The sequence below is a fragment of the Hemitrygon akajei genome, unplaced genomic scaffold, assembly GCF_048418815.1.
Source record: "Hemitrygon akajei unplaced genomic scaffold, sHemAka1.3 Scf000073, whole genome shotgun sequence".
In the NCBI taxonomy this organism is placed as follows: domain Eukaryota; kingdom Metazoa; phylum Chordata; class Chondrichthyes; order Myliobatiformes; family Dasyatidae; genus Hemitrygon; species Hemitrygon akajei.
Window position 1 is genome coordinate 3402544 of NW_027331959.1, and position 21231 is coordinate 3423774.

The following is a 21231-nucleotide window of genomic DNA, read 5'->3' on the forward strand; positions in this document are numbered from 1 at the left end:
GTCTCTGGGGCTAACATTTGGGATTATGTTTGTGGTTGTAGTCTACTCTATGTGATGCATCCGAGAGGTTACCGAGTGTTTAATCCTCCTTAACGAACTGAACAAAGCGGTAGAGGCAATGGATGAGGTTGGTAAGGATCCTTAGGGAAGGGTGATGGACATGAAGTGTTGAAACTAGAGAGTTGTGTCTGTCCATCCAGGGCGAACTTGGAGCGACACGGATAATCAATGGACAACATTCCGACTGCCCTCCTGAAAACAGAAGCGAAGGTCGCTGATTTAATAGACCATCAGTGTCGAATCCTTTTTAAAATGAGTGACAGAGGAGAATGTAGCATCTCCTTCAGCTGTTCACTGAGCTCAGTCTGACTGACGAGGTGAAGAGCTCAGATGTTGCAGCATGCAGCACAGTTCATTGAAAAATGAAGGAATATGCAAACAACGTGGGACGTCCGCTGTATGAACCATCCTGTTCCAGATAGTCATCATCCCAGACCATGCCCATACAGGATGAAATCTGCCGAGATACCCAGCAGTAAAACCAAGTGTGCTGCCTTTATGGCAGTTATTTAGTTTATAATATTTTCGCATAGTAATTTGTTAGCATTTTTTTAGTTAAAGTTAGGATTGTTTAAGTCAATTGATTTGTCTGTAATACATCGCGGCTGCGATGACGTCACATCCGGGTTCGCCGCGTCTTGTGGGGAATTACCGGTTTGAGATTCACGCAAGGGTGGGGGTCACTCTCATGTGCCACCATAACGCTGACTAGGGTCTCTCTATGCACCAAAGACACAGTGAAAGCAACGCTGTAAGTCATTAGATAATCGGTATTTTGAGTTAAAATGTTAACGCCGATTCTGTTAAAAGTAACGACGGTCGGTAAGGTTTACCTTTTCGTCAGTTAAAGAGTCGGGATAGTTTGTATTGAAGTGTATCTAAAGCAGCCAATGGAGCAGCTAGATTCTGACTGTATGCTGCACTTTAATGTAATGTAGTTATTGTAGTTTTACCTTTGCAAGTATTCACAATGTAAATGTGATATTTAGAAGGGAACAAACACTGTACCAATCTTGTATTGTTTTTCAACAGTTTTCACCATGCGTTAATGTGAAGAGTGAACAGTAAATGGTTAATCTTACTGCGGTCTCGTTTGCATTGATTCTGGTTTATCTCGACGTTTACCTCGGCGTTACTTCACACCCGAGCGAGAACGTTACAGTGAAAAAGCGGCATTATCAGGTGTTTAAAGTGCAGCCATGTCAACCCGATCCAGCATCAAGTCGTTGTCAAAGTCATCGTCATCCTGCGACAGGGGCAGTAGGGCATCAAGTAAGGCCACCCAAGCAAGAGCGAAAGCAGAAGCCGCCAAGGTGCGAGCGCGCTTTGCCAAAGAAGAATTAGAAGTAAAGATGAAAGCGGCTGCCAGAGAAGCCGAAAACCAGAAGGAAAAGGCTGCCAGAGAAGCCGAAGCGGCTGCCAGAGAAGCCGAAAACCAGAAGGAAAAGGCTGCCAGAGAAGCCGAAAACCAGAAGGAAAAGGCCGCCAGAGAAGCCGAAGCGGCTGCCAGAGAAGCCGAAAACGAATTGGAAAGGAAGAGGGTAGAGGCACGGTTAGAAGCGCTGAAGCTAGAACGAGAAGCAGCAGCTGCCGAGGTGGAAGCAGAGTTAATAGAAGACGCTGAAGAAATGCATGATCCGAAGGACGGAAAATCTACCTCGGAAAAGATCGGCTTGGAACGTACAAGAGACTATGTCCAATCTCAAATGGAATGGAAGACTCTTTCTTCCTCTCCTTACTTATTCGATAACGTCCCACTTCACGAGGAGTCTTGGAGAGGCCCGACGGCATCACGTCCATCCGAGGAAGATAATTTACCCTCGCAACTCCGCGATGAACCCAGGAATGCAAGGGCTCACGACAAGTACTTCTCGACACCGAACTTACCGGATTTGGGGAGAAGAGAGGCAAAGACTGAGTCCAGACCAGCAAATCCCATAACAGATGTACGCCCTCAGTCATGTACCTGTGGACATGTTCCCTCAGCCCGCACGCCACCTGCAGACGAATCCGCAGCACGGTATTTCGCACGACGGGATCTCGTCACTTCAGGACTATACCAGTTCGACGATAAACCTGAAAATTACCGTGCATGGTACTCCACTTTCACGAACGCTATCGACGGAGTCCAGCTCAGAGCAACCCAGGAGTTGGATCTTATGGCAAAATGGCTGGGAAAAGAATCATGCGAACAGGTGAGACGCATGCGTTCAGTGTACATCAACAAACCCGAGCTAGCATTGAAGAAAGCATGGGAGAGACTTCAGGAGGGCTACGGAGCCCCCGAAATTATTGAGGCGGCGCTATGCCAACGTTTGGGAAATTTTCCTAAGGTGTCAGCCAAGGACCACACCAAGCTAAGAGAATTTGGAGATTTACTCACGGAGATTCAAGGCGCCAAAGAAGATGGCCACTCAGCTGGTCTAGTATACCTAGACACTCCAACCGGGATTAGACAACTCGTGGACAAACTTCCATTTGGGCTGCAGGACAGGTGGTTGTCCGTTGCCTCAGATTACAAGGAAGAACACGAAGGTCAATTCCCTCCCTTCGAGTATTTCACCAGGTTCGTGTGCAAGGAGGCGAAGAAGCGAAACGATCCTAGCCTCATAGGTCCAGGAAGCAGTACAATTTACACCAAGCCAGATAAATCCACTTCGAATAATTCCAACATTACTAAACCAGTCTCAGCGCTTAAGACTGAAGTCCTTACAACTAACAACGACTCTAGCAAGAATTGTCCATTGCATAACAAACCCCACCCCCTCAAAAGATGCAGAACGTTTAGGGAAAAACCCCTCGAAGAGAAGAAGGCCCTCCTCGAGGAGAAAGGGATATGCTTTAGATGCTGTTCCTCGACCTCTCACTGTGCGAGAGAGTGTACGATCGCCGTGAAGTGCCTGGATTGTGATAGCACTAATCACGACTGGGCCATGCATCCTGGCCCGTCACCGCAAACCGACAACGCTCCTTCACCCCCACAACAGGACGGCGGGGAGGGAGAAGCTCACTCCAGGACAACTGTTGTCAGCTCGAGCTGTACGGAAGTTTGCGGTCAAGCTCAGGCAAGCCGTTCTTGTTCAAAGATCTGTCTCACTAAGGTGTACCCTAAGGGAGCCAAAGACAAGGCCATCAAAGCCTACGTAATTCTGGACGATCAGAGCAACCGCTCGCTAGTCAGTCCAAAGTTCTTTAACTTGTTCAACATCGAGAGTGAGCAGTTCCCATACTACCTTAGAACTTGCTCAGGCAACATGAAAACTTACGGAAGGAGGGCCGAAGGCTTCCAGATCGAGTCCCTGGATGGTAAAGTCCTCATCTGTCTCCCCCCACTCGTAGAGTGCGAGAAAATCTTGAATAACCGCACTGAGATCCCGACACCAAGTGCGGTGCTACACCAACCACATCTCCACCACATCGCCAAATACATCCCAGAACTGGATCCAGAAGCAGAAATACTCCTGCTATTAGGGAGGGATGTTCTCCGGGTACACAAGGTTAGGCAGCAGGTCAATGGACCACACGACGCCCCCTTTGCCCAACGCCTGGATCTGGGCTGGGTGGTGATAGGAGAGGTGTGCCCTGGCAACGAACACAAATCAAAGGCTAACACACTCAAGACCAATGTGCTAGAGAGTAGCCGCCATACGATTCTTCAACCCCGCACAAGTTCCATGTGCGTCCAGGAAGCACCACAAGGCTTTAACAAGCGCAAAGTAACTGACGAGACGCTGGGTCAGTCTGTCTTTGCTCAAAAGGAGCATGATAATAAACTCGCTCCATCGGCTCAAGACGCCACCATCTTAAAAACGGAGGACACCAAGGTCTTCAGAGACAAAGCAAATAGTGGGGTCGCCCCACTACCTTTCAGAGAACCACGCCAGTGCTTGCCAAACAACAAAGAGCAGGCAGTCAAGCGGTTCACGCCCTTGCAAAAAACCACGAAAAGGAGACCTGAGATGCAGCAAAGCATCCGATCGACCCACGAGGTACTGGGCACACCAATGGCAGAGGTCACAGCCATTATGAATGCACGACCACTCCTACCCGTGTCTTCTGACCCAGAAAACCCCTTCATACTGTCGCCATCAATGCTCCTTACGCAGAAGGCAGGAGCTGCCCCTCCACCAGGGGACTTCTCCGATAAGGACCTGTACACAAAGCAATGGAGAAGGGACCTTCAAGTTGGAGATTTAGTCCTGCTCAAGGACAAGCAAATCGCCGGCAACTGCTGGCCAATGGCCAGAATCACTGCCACATTCCCTAGTAGGGATGGACATGTCAGGGAGGTTGAATTGAAAACTACCGACCAAGGCAATGTGACAATTTACCAAAGGCCTGTTACAGAAGTCATTCTACTTCTACCTAATGACTGATTTAGAGACTGAAGTTCGTATTATGTTCATTGTGACCTTACGAAGGCCAAGCGGGGAGTGTGCTGCCTTTATGGCAGTTATTTAGTTTATAATATTTTCGCATAGTAATTTGTTAGCATTTTTTTAGTTAAAGTTAGGATTGTTTAAGTCAATTGATTTGTCTGTAATACATCGCGGCTGCGATGACGTCACATCCGGGTTCGCCGCGTCTTGTGGGGAATTACCGGTTTGAGATTCACGCAAGGGTGGGGGTCACTCTCATGTGCCACCATAACGCTGACTAGGGTCTCTCTATGCACCAAAGACACAGTGAAAGCAACGCTGTAAGTCATTAGATAATCGGTATTTTGAGTTAAAATGTTAACGCCGATTCTGTTAAAAGTAACGACGGTCGGTAAGGTTTACCTTTTCGTCAGTTAAAGAGTCGGGATAGTTTGTATTGAAGTGTATCTAAAGCAGCCAATGGAGCAGCTAGATTCTGACTGTATGCTGCACTTTAATGTAATGTAGTTATTGTAGTTTTACCTTTGCAAGTATTCACAATGTAAATGTGATATTTAGAAGGGAACAAACACTGTACCAATCTTGTATTGTTTTTCAACAGTTTTCACCATGCGTTAATGTGAAGAGTGAACAGTAAATGGTTAATCTTACTGCGGTCTCGTTTGCATTGATTCTGGTTTATCTCGACGTTTACCTCGGCGTTACTTCACACCCGAGCGAGAACGTTACAGTGAAAAAGCGGCATTATCAGGTGTTTAAAGTGCAGCCATGTCAACCCGATCCAGCATCAAGTCGTTGTCAAAGTCATCGTCATCCTGCGACAGGGGCAGTAGGGCATCAAGTAAGGCCACCCAAGCAAGAGCGAAAGCAGAAGCCGCCAAGGTGCGAGCGCGCTTTGCCAAAGAAGAATTAGAAGTAAAGATGAAAGCGGCTGCCAGAGAAGCCGAAAACCAGAAGGAAAAGGCTGCCAGAGAAGCCGAAGCGGCTGCCAGAGAAGCCGAAAACCAGAAGGAAAAGGCTGCCAGAGAAGCCGAAAACCAGAAGGAAAAGGCCGCCAGAGAAGCCGAAGCGGCTGCCAGAGAAGCCGAAAACGAATTGGAAAGGAAGAGGGTAGAGGCACGGTTAGAAGCGCTGAAGCTAGAACGAGAAGCAGCAGCTGCCGAGGTGGAAGCAGAGTTAATAGAAGACGCTGAAGAAATGCATGATCCGAAGGACGGAAAATCTACCTCGGAAAAGATCGGCTTGGAACGTACAAGAGACTATGTCCAATCTCAAATGGAATGGAAGACTCTTTCTTCCTCTCCTTACTTATTCGATAACGTCCCACTTCACGAGGAGTCTTGGAGAGGCCCGACGGCATCACGTCCATCCGAGGAAGATAATTTACCCTCGCAACTCCGCGATGAACCCAGGAATGCAAGGGCTCACGACAAGTACTTCTCGACACCGAACTTACCGGATTTGGGGAGAAGAGAGGCAAAGACTGAGTCCAGACCAGCAAATCCCATAACAGATGTACGCCCTCAGTCATGTACCTGTGGACATGTTCCCTCAGCCCGCACGCCACCTGCAGACGAATCCGCAGCACGGTATTTCGCACGACGGGATCTCGTCACTTCAGGACTATACCAGTTCGACGATAAACCTGAAAATTACCGTGCATGGTACTCCACTTTCACGAACGCTATCGACGGAGTCCAGCTCAGAGCAACCCAGGAGTTGGATCTTATGGCAAAATGGCTGGGAAAAGAATCATGCGAACAGGTGAGACGCATGCGTTCAGTGTACATCAACAAACCCGAGCTAGCATTGAAGAAAGCATGGGAGAGACTTCAGGAGGGCTACGGAGCCCCCGAAATTATTGAGGCGGCGCTATGCCAACGTTTGGGAAATTTTCCTAAGGTGTCAGCCAAGGACCACACCAAGCTAAGAGAATTTGGAGATTTACTCATGGAGATTCAAGGCGCCAAAGAAGATGGCCACTCAGCTGGTCTAGTATACCTAGACACTCCAACCGGGATTAGACAACTCGTGGACAAACTTCCATTTGGGCTGCAGGACAGGTGGTTGTCCGTTGCCTCAGATTACAAGGAAGAACACGAAGGTCAATTCCCTCCCTTCGAGTATTTCACCAGGTTCGTGTGCAAGGAGGCGAAGAAGCGAAACGATCCTAGCCTCATAGGTCCAGGAAGCAGTACAATTTACACCAAGCCAGATAAATCCACTTCGAATAATTCCAACATTACTAAACCAGTCTCAGCGCTTAAGACTGAAGTCCTTACAACTAACAACGACTCTAGCAAGAATTGTCCATTGCATAACAAACCCCACCCCCTCAAAAGATGCAGAACGTTTAGGGAAAAACCCCTCGAAGAGAAGAAGGCCCTCCTCGAGGAGAAAGGGATATGCTTTAGATGCTGTTCCTCGACCTCTCACTGTGCGAGAGAGTGTACGATCGCCGTGAAGTGCCTGGATTGTGATAGCACTAATCACGACTGGGCCATGCATCCTGGCCCGTCACCGCAAACCGACAACGCTCCTTCACCCCCACAACAGGACGGCGGGGAGGGAGAAGCTCACTCCAGGACAACTGTTGTCAGCTCGAGCTGTACGGAAGTTTGCGGTCAAGCTCAGGCAAGCCGTTCTTGTTCAAAGATCTGTCTCACTAAGGTGTACCCTAAGGGAGCCAAAGACAAGGCCATCAAAGCCTACGTAATTCTGGACGATCAGAGCAACCGCTCGCTAGTCAGTCCAAAGTTCTTTAACTTGTTCAACATCGAGAGTGAGCAGTTCCCATACTACCTTAGAACTTGCTCAGGCAACATGAAAACTTACGGAAGGAGGGCCGAAGGCTTCCAGATCGAGTCCCTGGATGGTAAAGTCCTCATCTGTCTCCCCCCACTCGTAGAGTGCGAGAAAATCTTGAATAACCGCACTGAGATCCCGACACCAAGTGCGGTGCTACACCAACCACATCTCCACCACATCGCCAAATACATCCCAGAACTGGATCCAGAAGCAGAAATACTCCTGCTATTAGGGAGGGATGTTCTCCGGGTACACAAGGTTAGGCAGCAGGTCAATGGACCACACGACGCCCCCTTTGCCCAACGCCTGGATCTGGGCTGGGTGGTGATAGGAGAGGTGTGCCCTGGCAACGAACACAAATCAACGGCTAACACACTCAAGACCAATGTGCTAGAGAGTAGCCGCCATACGATTCTTCAACCCCGCACAAGTTCCATGTGCGTCCAGGAAGCACCACAAGGCTTTAACAAGCGCAAAGTAACTGACGAGACGCTGGGTCAGTCTGTCTTTGCTCAAAAGGAGCATGATAATAAACTCGCTCCATCGGCTCAAGACGCCACCATCTTAAAAACGGAGGACACCAAGGTCTTCAGAGACAAAGCAAATAGTGGGGTCGCCCCACTACCTTTCAGAGAACCACGCCAGTGCTTGCCAAACAACAAAGAGCAGGCAGTCAAGCGGTTCACGCCCTTGCAAAAAACCACGAAAAGGAGACCTGAGATGCAGCAAAGCATCCGATCGACCCACGAGGTACTGGGCACACCAATGGCAGAGGTCACAGCCATTATGAATGCACGACCACTCCTACCCGTGTCTTCTGACCCAGAAAACCCCTTCATACTGTCGCCATCAATGCTCCTTACGCAGAAGGCAGGAGCTGCCCCTCCACCAGGGGACTTCTCCGATAAGGACCTGTACACAAAGCAATGGAGAAGGGACCTTCAAGTTGGAGATTTAGTCCTGCTCAAGGACAAGCAAATCGCCGGCAACTGCTGGCCAATGGCCAGAATCACTGCCACATTCCCTAGTAGGGATGGACATGTCAGGGAGGTTGAATTGAAAACTACCGACCAAGGCAATGTGACAATTTACCAAAGGCCTGTTACAGAAGTCATTCTACTTCTACCTAATGACTGATTTAGAGACTGAAGTTCGTATTATGTTCATTGTGACCTTACGAAGGCCAAGCGGGGAGTGTGCTGCCTTTATGGCAGTTATTTAGTTTATAATATTTTCGCATAGTAATTTGTTAGCATTTTTTTAGTTAAAGTTAGGATTGTTTAAGTCAATTGATTTGTCTGTAATACATCGCGGCTGCGATGACGTCACATCCGGGTTCGCCGCGTCTTGTGGGGAATTACCGGTTTGAGATTCACGCAAGGGTGGGGGTCACTCTCATGTGCCACCATAACGCTGACTAGGGTCTCTCTATGCACCAAAGACACAGTGAAAGCAACGCTGTAAGTCATTAGATAATCGGTATTTTGAGTTAAAATGTTAACGCCGATTCTGTTAAAAGTAACGACGGTCGGTAAGGTTTACCTTTTCGTCAGTTAAAGAGTCGGGATAGTTTGTATTGAAGTGTATCTAAAGCAGCCAATGGAGCAGCTAGATTCTGACTGTATGCTGCACTTTAATGTAATGTAGTTATTGTAGTTTTACCTTTGCAAGTATTCACAATGTAAATGTGATATTTAGAAGGGAACAAACACTGTACCAATCTTGTATTGTTTTTCAACAGTTTTCACCATGCGTTAATGTGAAGAGTGAACAGTAAATGGTTAATCTTACTGCGGTCTCGTTTGCATTGATTCTGGTTTATCTCGACGTTTACCTCGGCGTTACTTCACACCCGAGCGAGAACGTTACACCAAGGGTTTTCGGAGGTTTTCGGGGTCGCTGTAATTTTGACTACTACTTGGAGCCCGGAGTCTGCCTTGGGCTCTGCTGACCACTAAATGGTTCGTGATGGTGAAAGCATTGAGCACAACAACAAGGAATGGGCTCACAGTTGAAAAGACAGAACGAAGAACACATATTACTGTCCAAAATAGTGACATAAGTAATTCTTAACTCTGCATGCAAAGGCATGTTAAAGGAAGGATATATTTATATATAGACCGTGAAGAACTTTAAGCAACTCAGTGAAGGCGCAAAGGTCAGAATTACATCCGCCGTTCTCCCGGTACAATACTTAGCGTTTAGATCCTGGAATCAAATGGCCACAAATCGATCAAAGGTGAAGGCGACGGTGAACCAAACAGAGCAATCTGTGGCGGCCTGCAATAAGAAGACGTGGGTTCTACACACGCGGACGTAATACAGGAAGGAGAAGTCATGCGGAAAAGCCTTCGGAATTTTCATCAATATAACGTCCAGGAAAACGACCGCTAGGTCAGCCGCTGACATGGCCATCAGATAGCGGGTGACTGTTTTCGAGAGTCCGCACTTTCCCCGTGATAGTATGACAATCGTCAACACGTTCACTGTGAAAAGCAGAGGTACAGAGATTATATATCAAACTGAGAGCCTGTATGTACCAATGTCTGTTTTATTGCCACAATATATCAGCCTCTATCATGATGTTTGGCAGCGCTTTCTCTGCACCTCCCTCTCCTTGTATAGAAAACCTATAACCAACCTCCCGCCGTATTTTCCCACTCCTTTTTGTCATTTCCATCCTGGGAAAAAGACACAAGTGGTTGAGTCTATCCATGCCTCTTACGATTGCGCATAAGTTTATCAAGTCACCTCTCATCCTCCAAAGAGCTGAGCCCAGGCTCGCTCCAGAGCTTACCAATCCAGAACGAATCGATTTTTGGTTCGCAGCAGCAACATGTCCAACCAGATCCACATCTCATTTTTTCCGCCACTGTGTCAACGAATAAACAATTTTAAGAATTTGAACTTTCTTTCAAATACCCATGCTGTGCACATGAAAAGTATTCGCCCCCTTGGATGTTTTCGTTTTATTGTGCAGCATTGTATCACAGTGGATTTAATTTGTATTTTATTTTTAACACTGATAAACCGAAAAATATCAAAGTGAAAACAAATCTCTAAAACGTGATCTAAATTAATACAGATATAGAACGTGAGCGTGACTGGGGTAGAAGAAAGAGTGTGCGGGAAGGCGAGATTGGGGTGAAAGATGGGTGGGGAGAGGGGGAGAGAGAGATAGAAATACGTAGGTAGAGAGAGTGATAGAGGGGGAGAGGGAGACGGAGAGAGAGAGACTGGATAGAAAGCGAGTGTGGAGGGAGGGAGATTTGGGGTTAGAAAGAATGGAGATAGAAAGAACCTTGGAGTGAGGTACGAGAGAGCAATGTGGAGAGAGATAGAGTGACTGGAGGGGACAGTGGATAATAGAGGCTGGAGAGAGAGACAATGTGTAGCGATAGAGGCAGGGTGATGAGAGAGATTTCGAATGACTGAAAAGATCGGAAGCTGGAGGAGACCGAGACGGATGGGGTAGAGAAAGAGACCGGACCTGGGCAGAGAGACGTGGGAGAGAAAGACTGCGCGGACGCGGTAAATCTTGGATGAGGGTGTGCAGGGAAGAGTGAGTCAAAACCGTGAAAAATGTACCGTGAGGGTCCGGAGGGCTTTCCGTCACGCACAGCATTCTGGGACTGCAGTGCCACCATTGTAAAGTGCTGCCGAAACATCCAACCTGCCTGGGTGACTCCTTCCCTTGACCCGACTCCTGCCAAACCGCATCGGCGTTCTCCCTCCCTCGTAACCTTCTTCGCCACCTCCCTGTCTCTCTCTGATCTCCAACCTCCCTCCTTGTGGACGACATTTCCGAATATAACGTTTCCAGTGTTGGATGTTGCTTTAGTTTTGTGAAATTGCAGACCTCTGCGCTTTCCACTTGAGAATATCGTCTTTTCACCAACACTCCTTGGAACGATAACCCGGCTGCACAAGTCAGATGGGTGTAAACGGATGACCCACAAATCAAGAAAACAACATTATGACCTCATTCGATTGTTCTACGGTTTCGCATGCTTCCCTGCTAATGGATTTAAAGGCAAGCCTTTTACTTGTACATCAGAGTTCCACACGTGGACACTGCATGATATACAAGTTGCGCCAATTAAAGTCTGGTACCGCACTTCACTTTGAGATATCTCTGACAAATTGCTGTAGTCCAGCAGGATCCCGACAAAACGGGATTGAAACAATGGAGTAACTATGTCTCAGAGGCACATTCGAGTTTGCCACCCGTTGGGTGAACAGCTTTGTGCCTCTTGATCCTGGCCCATCTCCGGGCAGAAAGGATGGGATCGGCGGAACCAAGTAGGAAAGACAGCAGTATTACGTGAAGTATTGTCTGAAATAAGGAAGTCCGGATCCGGATCCTAGTCGCACCCGAGATGTTGTCCGATAAGTAAACAAAACCAATAGATAAAAATCAGACTGCAAGAGGTGAACAGAACGAAATTTCGTTCGTGCTTCTGCTTGCGACTGACTGCCTTTCCTTTGCAGGACCAGGTCAGTAGATTGAAGAAGGATGGGAAGTAGCAACAGTGACGTTGATCAGGAATGCGGGGAGAGTCTTCTCTGTGAAGGTAAAGAAGAAAACGAGAAAGAAGCACCCGAAGGTTGAACGAGTAACAAAATCCCTGGAAGTTCCACTGGTGCCGCTAATCTCCCTCCTGATAGGGTCTGGTTGGAAAGTGGATATACTGTACTAGATATGTGATTCCTTTTACTAGTGGCTTGTGTGGTTGGACATAAGGACGGTGGTCCTATTGGGGTCTTTTTAGTTAAAGAAAATCAAATAATTTAAACAAGAAACTGGGAGTGGAGACGGAGATCCTACGTGGGATTATGATTTTATAAAACAGTAATGTGTTTTGATTTATGCACTTTGTTTGTGCGTAGTTCACCAGAGGATGTTGTCCGTGCTTTCATAAGTGTTTGTCTGTTGTGTGTGCTGCTGTACCCTACACTCTGGGTCGAAGAAACGTTGTCTCGTTTGTCGGTGTGCATGTGTGTAGTTAAACGACAGGAAACTTGACTTGAGTTGAATAAGTGCTGGAGGTATAAGTGACACCAACCTCCGGAACAACAACAACAACAAAACTAGACTGACTGACCAAACGATGTCCAAACAAAAGAAAGGGGAGGCCTCTCAATGTTTATATCCTCACCTAGACAGCCTGAGCTCAGGCCCGAATCAGGTCTGGACAAAGTTTTAATGTTAGCAGAAGCTATACAACAAAATCAAACATCCCGAACCCCGCCTGATAACGCTCAGGCAAACGAAGCAGAGGGGCAGGAGGGTGACAAATGGCAAGTCAAAGAACTATCCAAGGAAAGATGAGGCCATTTTTAGGGCCGCTTCTGAACCATCGAGGGGTCTCAAAAAGGTACATGACTTTAATTTGCGCATTAGAACAGGAAATGGGGAGAAATAAAGAGAAGCGAATTCAGAAGTCGATCCTGTTGCATCATATCCAAATATATATATGATTGGCATCACCACGGTAATTGGACTATAGATCCCGTCTGAAGGTCGGGCTATGGGACAAATTTGTGAAATTTATAAGCCCTTGACTGGAAATGTTCGGATGTTCTGAAATGTGGTCTGTGGAACCCACTGAGCCTGCAGTACAAAGCGCGTTTCAATTTTGCAGAGGAATAGAGGTGAAAACAATAATAACGTTAGCATGGGCACGTGGGTAAAGGGACAAGCTCGGCTGCCGTTGTGGGCTAGCCCGTCAGCATGTTGATTTTGGAGAGGGAAGCAGGTGCAGGCAAACAGCAGGAGACAATATAAGTGACGTTATTTCCCGTTTCCCTGACGCATGATGGAATAGACTTGCAGAACAACTCGGCGCTGCCATACACGGAATTGAAAATATACCTGGACTAAGATGTTAACCAACGACAGCTTATCCTGACATGCAGACCTCTGATGTATTTACATTGCACCTTAAGTGTAATCCTTAAGTATCACTAGAAACATTATTTATAATAAAGCGTCGAGTTAGTAGTAACTGGCGCGAGGTGCATAAATCTATTGTGCGTTCGTGTCAACTCCTTTCTGTCAACCCCGGCCGAGGAGAATCACCAGTGTTGTGTACCGCTGATCGGTTGCAGGACAGACAGCAGTGAGACGGAACTGGAAATGCAACAGAGTGAGTAATGTTCCGTTAGAAAGCGGTGCAACATAATTTAAAGCAATTTTAATTCGGATTTCCAGTATCATTCTTTTATTTTTCAATCATCGGTAAACCTTCCAGATAGAGCTCAGTTCGTTCGAGAGAGAAACAAAACAAATAACTTTTTCCTGTTGCTCTGGAAGTTCATTAAGTTTCAGCGAGCATTTATCATCAATATCAATATATATTCTTGAATGAGACTTATTTTGTTCTGTAGGGGACCGGACGTGTGGTCAGAGAGAAACAGAGAATAGATGGCGAAGGAAAGAAACAGATTGTCACGAGGCCTTGGGATGTGAACAGAGATAAAGGCGTGGGAGATATGCAGGGACAACGAGGGAGCAGGTCGGAGATGGAGATGGAGTTAAAATAAAAGAAAAAATTACACGCTCTGTTTCAGCCCGATCATCTTCCCTCACGATGAAACTCACTGATCTGCAATGAGATTAAATTTTGTTCAGAACTGGACGTGGGGGAAGGAGTAAGCGAGGACAACGTGAGAGATATTGGGAGTAAAACACCGTGAGTATCACTAAAAAGAATGAATCAGAAACAACGGAGAGAATGGAGAAAGGGAGAGGATTTTTCCTAACTGGACCAACCCGGAGTAAAACGCTGTCAGATGTAATGGAGATTATTAAAATAAAACCGGCGGGACTGACTATAGACCCTCCATCGGGGTGAATTACAGCTGAGGTGACCGTTACATATTACGTATTTGATGAAGGACACATTTCATCTGTACTGGGTAGACAGCGAGTGAAATATATCATGACAAAATGCATGCGTATTTCCGAGCGCTCAGTTGTTACCCGTGGTTCTGCAGACCGTATCGGCAAGTGGATAGATTATGAAGGAAACATGGTGTTTGAGAAAACACCTGCAGAAATCAGCAAGTCGCTCTATGATTTAAGGAATTTGGTTAACAGTTTCAGTGGATATTGCACCGCGTTCTTCAGCTCCTCTCTGAGCTTGCTCTGAGTAAATACATGTGTTGGTGCAGGAGCTGAGGACCTGCAGCATCGTCGCCGTGGAGTCTGCGATATAAATCAGATCTGCGTCCGTGTAACGAGGGATGTTTGCAATCAGTACGTAGATATCTAAAAACCACCAGTGTTAACCACAGAAATATAAAACTACCGGTTATACTGAACAGTAAAACGACGGATTTCATTCGGTTCTCCATTTCCGGGTCCTTGGCATTCTTTCCGTCGCTGCCGCCCCGGAGCCCCATCCGGACTTTATTGGCGGAAAAAAATCCGTCTAACCGTCAGAGCATTGAACAATCAAATCAGAATAAACGGGAGACAAGGAATGAAAATGCGGTGAATCATCTGAGTGCGACCCACGAAGGCGACGTAAAGAAGCTCGCTTTGGTCAAACAGCCATAGGAAACTCCGTTAACTAGCATCAACGGATCTAATGTAAAGTAGAAAGGGATACATTCCAAACAGCCCAGAACACTCACCGTGCCTATGACTATAACAACCGTTCGTTCGATGCAATATTTTGTTTTCAACTGTTCACAACAAATGACCACAAAACTGTCATTGGTGAAGGCGACTGTCAGCCAGACAGAGATTCAGGTGCTTGCTCAAAGGAAGCAACGGACGACCTTGCAAACGGGAGTTCGATGGAGGAAGGAAGACCAGAAGTATTTCATAACAGTCCACTTCAGCAGAGGGTCAGAGATAACGTCCAGGAGATCGGCCGCTGCCATTCCCAGCAGGTAGCGAGTGATACATTTGGAGAGACCGCGCTTACCTCGGGACAAGATAGCAATCGCCACCCGGTTAACTGCAAAATAGAAGAAAAGAAACAGAGAAATTACTGACTAGTCAGGGAAACGGAGCAGCAGTGTGATAGAATTAGATTAGATTTTGTGGGGGGTTTTTCTGGCTCACAGCGTAGAATCCCCAGTACATAAGAAGCCACTGACAGTGTACATTATCGGCGTGGAAGAGAACTTGCGCGAATTTTGTAATAGCGTTAAATCAAAATGAATTCGTAAGCCGACGAGAGGAGAGCTGCTAAAATTCTTCCTCAGGCGCAGTAAAGGATGGACATTCAATACAGCATCACTGGCTCTGAACAGCACAGGAATGAAATTAAATCCACACCTGCAGTTCCCTCTACTCACATTTCGGAAATAAATGAGCTATTCGCTCTGTTCCATAACCAAGCCGCGCAATTCACAGACGATTTATACGGACGTAACAGAAGGACGGCTGGTTCCCACAGATGTAGTATAGTCCGTGTCCTCCTGTGCAGACATTTCGATTCACAATTATTCCATGATATCCAATCAGGAGAGAGGAATTCAGTCAAAGGCAGCATCTCGGCTCCATTAGACCCGCTTCCAAAGCAATGGGAGTAATATTGTCAGCGCGTTCCGCCCACGGCAGAAATACGGGGACTCGGCATGTGACTGTGGAAGCACGTAGCTAGAGAAACACTTCAGAATATTAGAATTAACTATCCAGTTTCTGCCGTTTGCAGGTGTGACAGCGACTTACCGGAAATTCCAACGACTGAAATAACAGGGTAGTAAATGTCTTCTATCCGCCACATTACTGTAGATCCCACTTGAGTGACGCAGTGAACGCTATTGTTCTGAATTCCACAGCTCGGCAAGACACTCTGGGCTGAATACAGCAACAAGCTATGATTTATACAGGGGATCAATCTGCAGTGATGGAGTCCCACCTTTGATACTGCTATTGAACAAACAAATGACATCACCGGTGTCTCAGGTCCAAATGCTGTCGGCATGTAACACAAACACATTAATACCATTGGCATTAGCTCACTTAGATCCTTCTGCGTAATTTTACCAAAATGTGCAACGAGACCAGTAAGTGAGCAGTCAGCGGCTCTATTTACAACTTTTCCACAGTTGTATTGTCAGCGGTCACGACTGTTCCCATTTTCCAACCTGAAACTTTCACTGTGGCTCTCTTCCCACAAGCATTCCGGAATGGATATTTCCAGCATTTTCGGCACTTTTCACAGTCACGCCTGCTGTTTCCTCTGCAAGTAGAACCGGTTTCCCCTCAGTGTGGACGTGATCCAGGGACACATGAAAACCTTCCCAGTTTCCTTCTGCAGACTGTCAATTAACGTCATTGATTTTTAAAAAAATATATATTCAGCAGATCCACTTTGGTCGGTCAGACACCAAAACCACCCCAACTCGTCCCACTATGTGCCACCAGATATGAAATATACTCGCTGTACAGACAAGCTGTGTAGTTCTTCATCAGCCCTGGACCACATCAGTGTTTACCTCATTTTGATCAGCTTCCCAGTATAATGTTTATTTCCAATAACATGAAGCTCAGAGCTATCCACGGTTCCGTTCATCTCTTAAACCATCTTCCCACATCTGTTGTGTGTGTGCGCGCGCGGGTGTGCCTGTGTGTGTGTTTGTGTGTGTTTGTGTGTGTATGCGCGCGTGCATAAATGTCCCTATTACATTTCTTCAATTATATATGAATTTAATTTCCTGCCCTTGCTGTGGACTTTTAAACCTTAGTGACGGACAAAGCCGCTGTTGAATCCACCTGAGAGACAGTTAGATTCAGAAATATTGTGGAGTTCAATTAGCTGTAGGAAGACAATTGGCTGATAAGGCTGCCACTCGCTGTTCTGTGGGTTATGAGCGCAACCACCAACACGTTTGTCTCTGGGAAATACTGGCATGATTTAACAGAATATATTCTGCCATGTACGGAATCCGCTCCGTATACTGACGTTTTCAACTCCTGCTTTGTCCTTAAGATATCCGTGTCGTTAGCATTCCCCTCGCAGTGTCATGGTAGAAAGAAATGCAGGACCGCCAAATAAGCCCAGCTCTCTCTCTCTGCCCCCCCCCCGCCCCCGCTCCCTTTCTTTGTGGAGTGTAAGGAGGGGGTGAGTTACCAAGGAAGGAGATGAGATCCTGGGCACCCAGGGTGCGGGGGGCAACAGAAACCTCAAATAAAACTCGTCCGAAACGAAGACAGGACGTTACAGTGGTTTATTGATTTCATCGACAAATGTAAATTAAACGATTTGTGAGCTGCTGCCGTGCGGGAATAAATAAGTTGCTCCCGACTCACTCACAGTCACACACAATTAACTGACCGGCAACAACCAGTGCCAGTTTGAATAATCAGTCCCGTTTCTCACTGTCACTCTGCATCACAGAACTGATGATTATCAAATCACACTTCAGGGCCGTGTCCCAGATCACCGCAGATCCAGGGTCATTTCTGAACCTTTGCGAATTGCTTCTGGAGTGCGGAAAGATAAGGGCGGGAGTTAAAGGGAAGGGGGGGAAATCGGCCAAATTGTCTCCATCCTGCGGACGGGTATGTTCACACATTCAGACGCTTACAGGTACACTCTCAGTCCGGGTCTGGACTCCTGTAGAGACTCCAGTTCATTCTCCCCAGTCCCACTGAAATTATTCACCGCCAGCCTGAAACGGATGGAAAAATAAAGATGAAAAAAAACAGATTATATAACCGTGTCAGTAACAGGGTACTGGGGTTAATGTTTCAACAGTAATCACAGACAAACATCACCAGAAAACCCGCGGATCTGCTGAAATTTTATCACATTGAACATTAACACAGACACTGACATGATCTGCTCCAGACTCGGGTGGGTCAGTATGAGCCGGCGGAGAGTGGGGACAGACTGGTCTGTGAGCGGGTTCCATCCCAGGTCCAGCTCCATCAGTGATCGGTTTGTACTGAGAGCGGAGGCGAGATCCTCAGCACCAGAATCTGTAAGTTCGACATGGTTCAGACTGGAAATGAGAGAGAGATTGAGGGTGAAGGACACAGAGAGACAGGGGACGGTACAAATTCCCAGAATTTACCAGTAACACAATTACTGATCACATTAATGTTCAGTGTCTGTAAATACAATCTCCCACAGTCTGGCACTTACTTCAGTGTCTGTATTTTACACTCCGGGTTTCTCAGAGCAGCAGACACCAGTTTCACTCCTGAATCTCCCAGGTCATTCCGCCCAAGACTAAACAGACAAAATTAATGAACAAAGTGATTCAAACCATGGGTCTGAAGGAATTTCTCTCACTCGGTTATTTCAGGAAACATTAAACCCTTCAGTAAATCACTGATCGGCGTTTCCATCACTGTCAATGTCCCTCACTGACCAGTTACAGGGGATTCACTGAACGTCAGTAATTTAGTCTGTCGGTGTGACCCTGTAAACTCCTCATATTCTAACTCATTGCGCGATGGTTAGAAAAGTGTTCCTGACCTGTGAGTGGATCGGAAGGGAGAGGGTTGAAGGGGAGAAAGTCCCACAGTGAGGAAGATTTGTGAATAGAGAAATGTCGGTGGGAAATGACGCCATCTGAGGAAAAGGATGGAAAGATGGGACCTGAAGGAGGAAGGGGGATGGGAAAGAAAGATCCCACAGGAGGAACGGGGATGTGAAAGAGAGATCCCACAGGACGAAGCGGGATGGAGAAGAGAGATCACACAGCAGGAACGGAGTTGGGGAAGAGACACCTCACAGGAGGAAGGGGGATCGCATTTGTCGCAATTCTTCACAATCATATTCACTATAGTTTTACCCAAATCCCTTTACATTGAAACAACACAATGGAACAGTTTCACAGTTCAGAGTGAGAGAAAAATTAAGTTACCTCAATACCTGGAACTTGTGCAGCCAGGGTCCCAGCCACTGGATTCCTTCACACAAAATGTGGCAGTACGACAGGTCGAGACGTTTTATTGTATCACAGAGTCTGACAACATGAGACAGGACCGCGCAGTCAACCGGGATCAGTGTCATTCCACTGAATGAAAGTTCTTCCACAGATCCCAGTGCGGTCTGAGCCAGTTCACGATTCTGAGACTCAAACAGGTAGTGAAATGTGTTCAGGAGCCTCCTTTTACCAGCTTCACTCGTCGTGTTTTCACTCTGGCGTTTAACCTCCTCCTTCACCCAGTCAATCACCCGACAGGTTGTTTCATGAGGAAATGGACCCAGAAACTCCTCCAGGCCCCGAGCTGTCATTGGGGAGGAGAGACCAGCAACAAAACGGAGGAATACCTCAAATCGCCCATCGGTCGTGTTATGGACTTCAGTGAGGAATTTCAGGATATCCTCGGGATGTAGAGTCAGGAACTGTGCGACTGCAGCTACAAACTCTTGGATGGTGAGGTGTGGGAATGTGTACACCACGCTCTGGGCAGAATCCTCTCTCCCCAAAAGCTCCATCAGGAACCCAGACAGGAACTGGGAAGGCTGCAGATCGTACTTGATCAAATCTCCATCTGTAAACACAGTTTTCTTATCGGACACTCCTCTGAAGGCCATCTGACCAACCCTGAGTAACACATCACGGGGGTTCTCAATCTCACGGCTGTGGTTTTTCAGGATGCTGTAAATATAGTAGGAATACAGTTGGGTGATGGTCCTGGGAATTCGCTGGGTGTCCCTGTCTCTTTGTGTGAAGAAAGGACCCAGTGCAAGAGCGAGGATCCAGCAGTAGGAGGGGTTGTAGCTCATGGCGTACAGGATTTCGTTCTCCTTCACGTGTTTGAAAACAGCTGCTGCCACCGTCTGATCTTCAAAATGCTTCATGAAATATTCCTTCCATTGCTCACCAGCAAATCCCAGGATTTCTGCCCAGACCCTGATATCTGCCTTTTCCAATAAATGTAACGCAGTGGGGCGGGTGGTCACCAGCACTGAACACCCTGGGAGCAGCTTGCCCTGGATTAAACTGTACACAATGTCCGACACTGCACACCAGCACTCGGGATCTGGGCACTGGTGCTTAGGTTCTGTATCTCTCCAACTGTCTGCAAAATAGATTCTGTGTTTGAATTCATCCAAACCATCGAATATGAACAACAATCCCTGTGGGTTCTTCCAGACATCTCTCAGGAAATTCCCAAAGTAAGGATACTGATCCAGAATCAGTTCCCTCAGGTTTGTTCTGCAGTTAATGGAGTTTAAATCCCGGAATTTGAAACTAAAGACAAACTGGAATTGTTGGAATATTTTCCCCGTGGCCCAGTCATAAACAATCTTTTGTACCATTGTTGTTTTCCCAATCCCCGCGACTCCAGCCACTGCTGCTGATCTCCCAGATTTGGATTTACTTCGGGAAAAGCTGCTCTGGAATAACTGATCAGTCCGGATTTTTTCCATCTCTCCGTGGAGATGTTTCTCTCTCCAACGCTCGTGGTCTCTGCCTCTTGCTAGTAGCTCATGTTCAACCAGTCGCCGATCTCGAACAGCAGAAATGACGATGAGCTCAGCATATCGAACAACCAGCTGGAAAACCTTCACCTTCTCCCTCATCAGGACCGTGTTGACTCTCAGTGTTTCAGTTTGTGCCCGCAGAGTATCCATGTGTTTCTGTTGAACATCTTCAATGGGAACAGACAGTGTTCAAACTGTTAGATGTCTCAACTCAGAACTCAGTATTTAAGCACACAAGAGTTAGCCCAAAGCTATTGCATTAATTGAATTAATCAATGAATGCCCGTACAGTAAAGTAAATTTGCTTGCCTGGTCTGGATAAACACATGGTCATCATATTTCCATATTAACTGTGCTGTGAAGATGAGTATTTCCCTGGTAGTTTACTGACCCCAGACGGTCCCGTACTGGACACCCTCTCACTACAGCCACAGATATCACTGTTCATGTGGAAGAAACTTTTAATCCCCATTGTTGATGAGGTGTGTGTGGAGATAGAGAAAAGGGAAGTTGGCATTCTGTCAAAGGAACAGGTCGGGGAATCACAGCTCCCCCCCTCCCCTCTCAACATCACT

At 46.9% G+C, this 21231-nt stretch overlaps 3 protein-coding genes across 5 annotated transcripts in view; 2 read left to right on the forward strand and 1 right to left on the reverse strand.

Moving 5' to 3' along the window:
- The window catches only part of LOC140722251 (uncharacterized), a 29385-nt gene extending 15290 nt beyond the window's left edge, over nt 1-14095 (forward strand). The window contains exon 2 of the transcript XR_012097567.1: nt 13638-14095. The gene's annotated coding sequence lies outside the window, so the exon portion shown is untranslated. The remainder of the gene's footprint in view (nt 1-13637) is intronic.
- On the forward strand, nt 4669-9100 carry LOC140722249 (uncharacterized). Of its 2 annotated transcripts, XR_012097566.1 has the most exons (3): nt 4669-4759; nt 5041-8707; nt 8989-9100. XR_012097566.1 is itself a non-coding variant. In XM_073037035.1 (2 exons), exon 2 carries the CDS (start codon nt 5208-5210, stop codon nt 8382-8384), a length of 3177 nt encoding a protein of 1058 aa, XP_072893136.1. In that variant the 5' UTR covers nt 4669-4759; nt 5041-5207; the 3' UTR covers nt 8385-8969. The 2 variants fall into 2 exon arrangements, 1 of the variants encoding a protein (XP_072893136.1); XM_073037035.1 differs by lacking the exon at nt 8989-9100 and having other exon boundaries at nt 5041-8969.
- A 3328-nt stretch (nt 14096-17423) lies between the features above and the next one.
- The window catches only part of LOC140722252 (NACHT, LRR and PYD domains-containing protein 12-like), a 50088-nt gene continuing 46280 nt past the window's right edge, over nt 17424-21231 (reverse strand). For both annotated transcript variants that reach the window (XM_073037038.1, XM_073037040.1), the window contains 4 exons: nt 19086-20823; nt 18359-18445; nt 18048-18215; nt 17424-17882 (listed from right to left, as the gene is read on the reverse strand). In XM_073037038.1, the coding sequence (XP_072893139.1) occupies nt 17795-17882; nt 18048-18215; nt 18359-18445; nt 19086-20823 (2081 nt within the window). In that variant the 3' untranslated portion in view covers nt 17424-17794. The remainder of the gene's footprint in view (nt 17883-18047; nt 18216-18358; nt 18446-19085; nt 20824-21231) is intronic.

Bases quoted from the DNA above. Each gene is read 5' to 3' on its own strand.
- LOC140722249 (XM_073037035.1), top strand. From the start codon at position 5,208: ATGTCAACCCGATCCAGCATCAAGTCGTTGTCAAAGTCATCGTCATCC.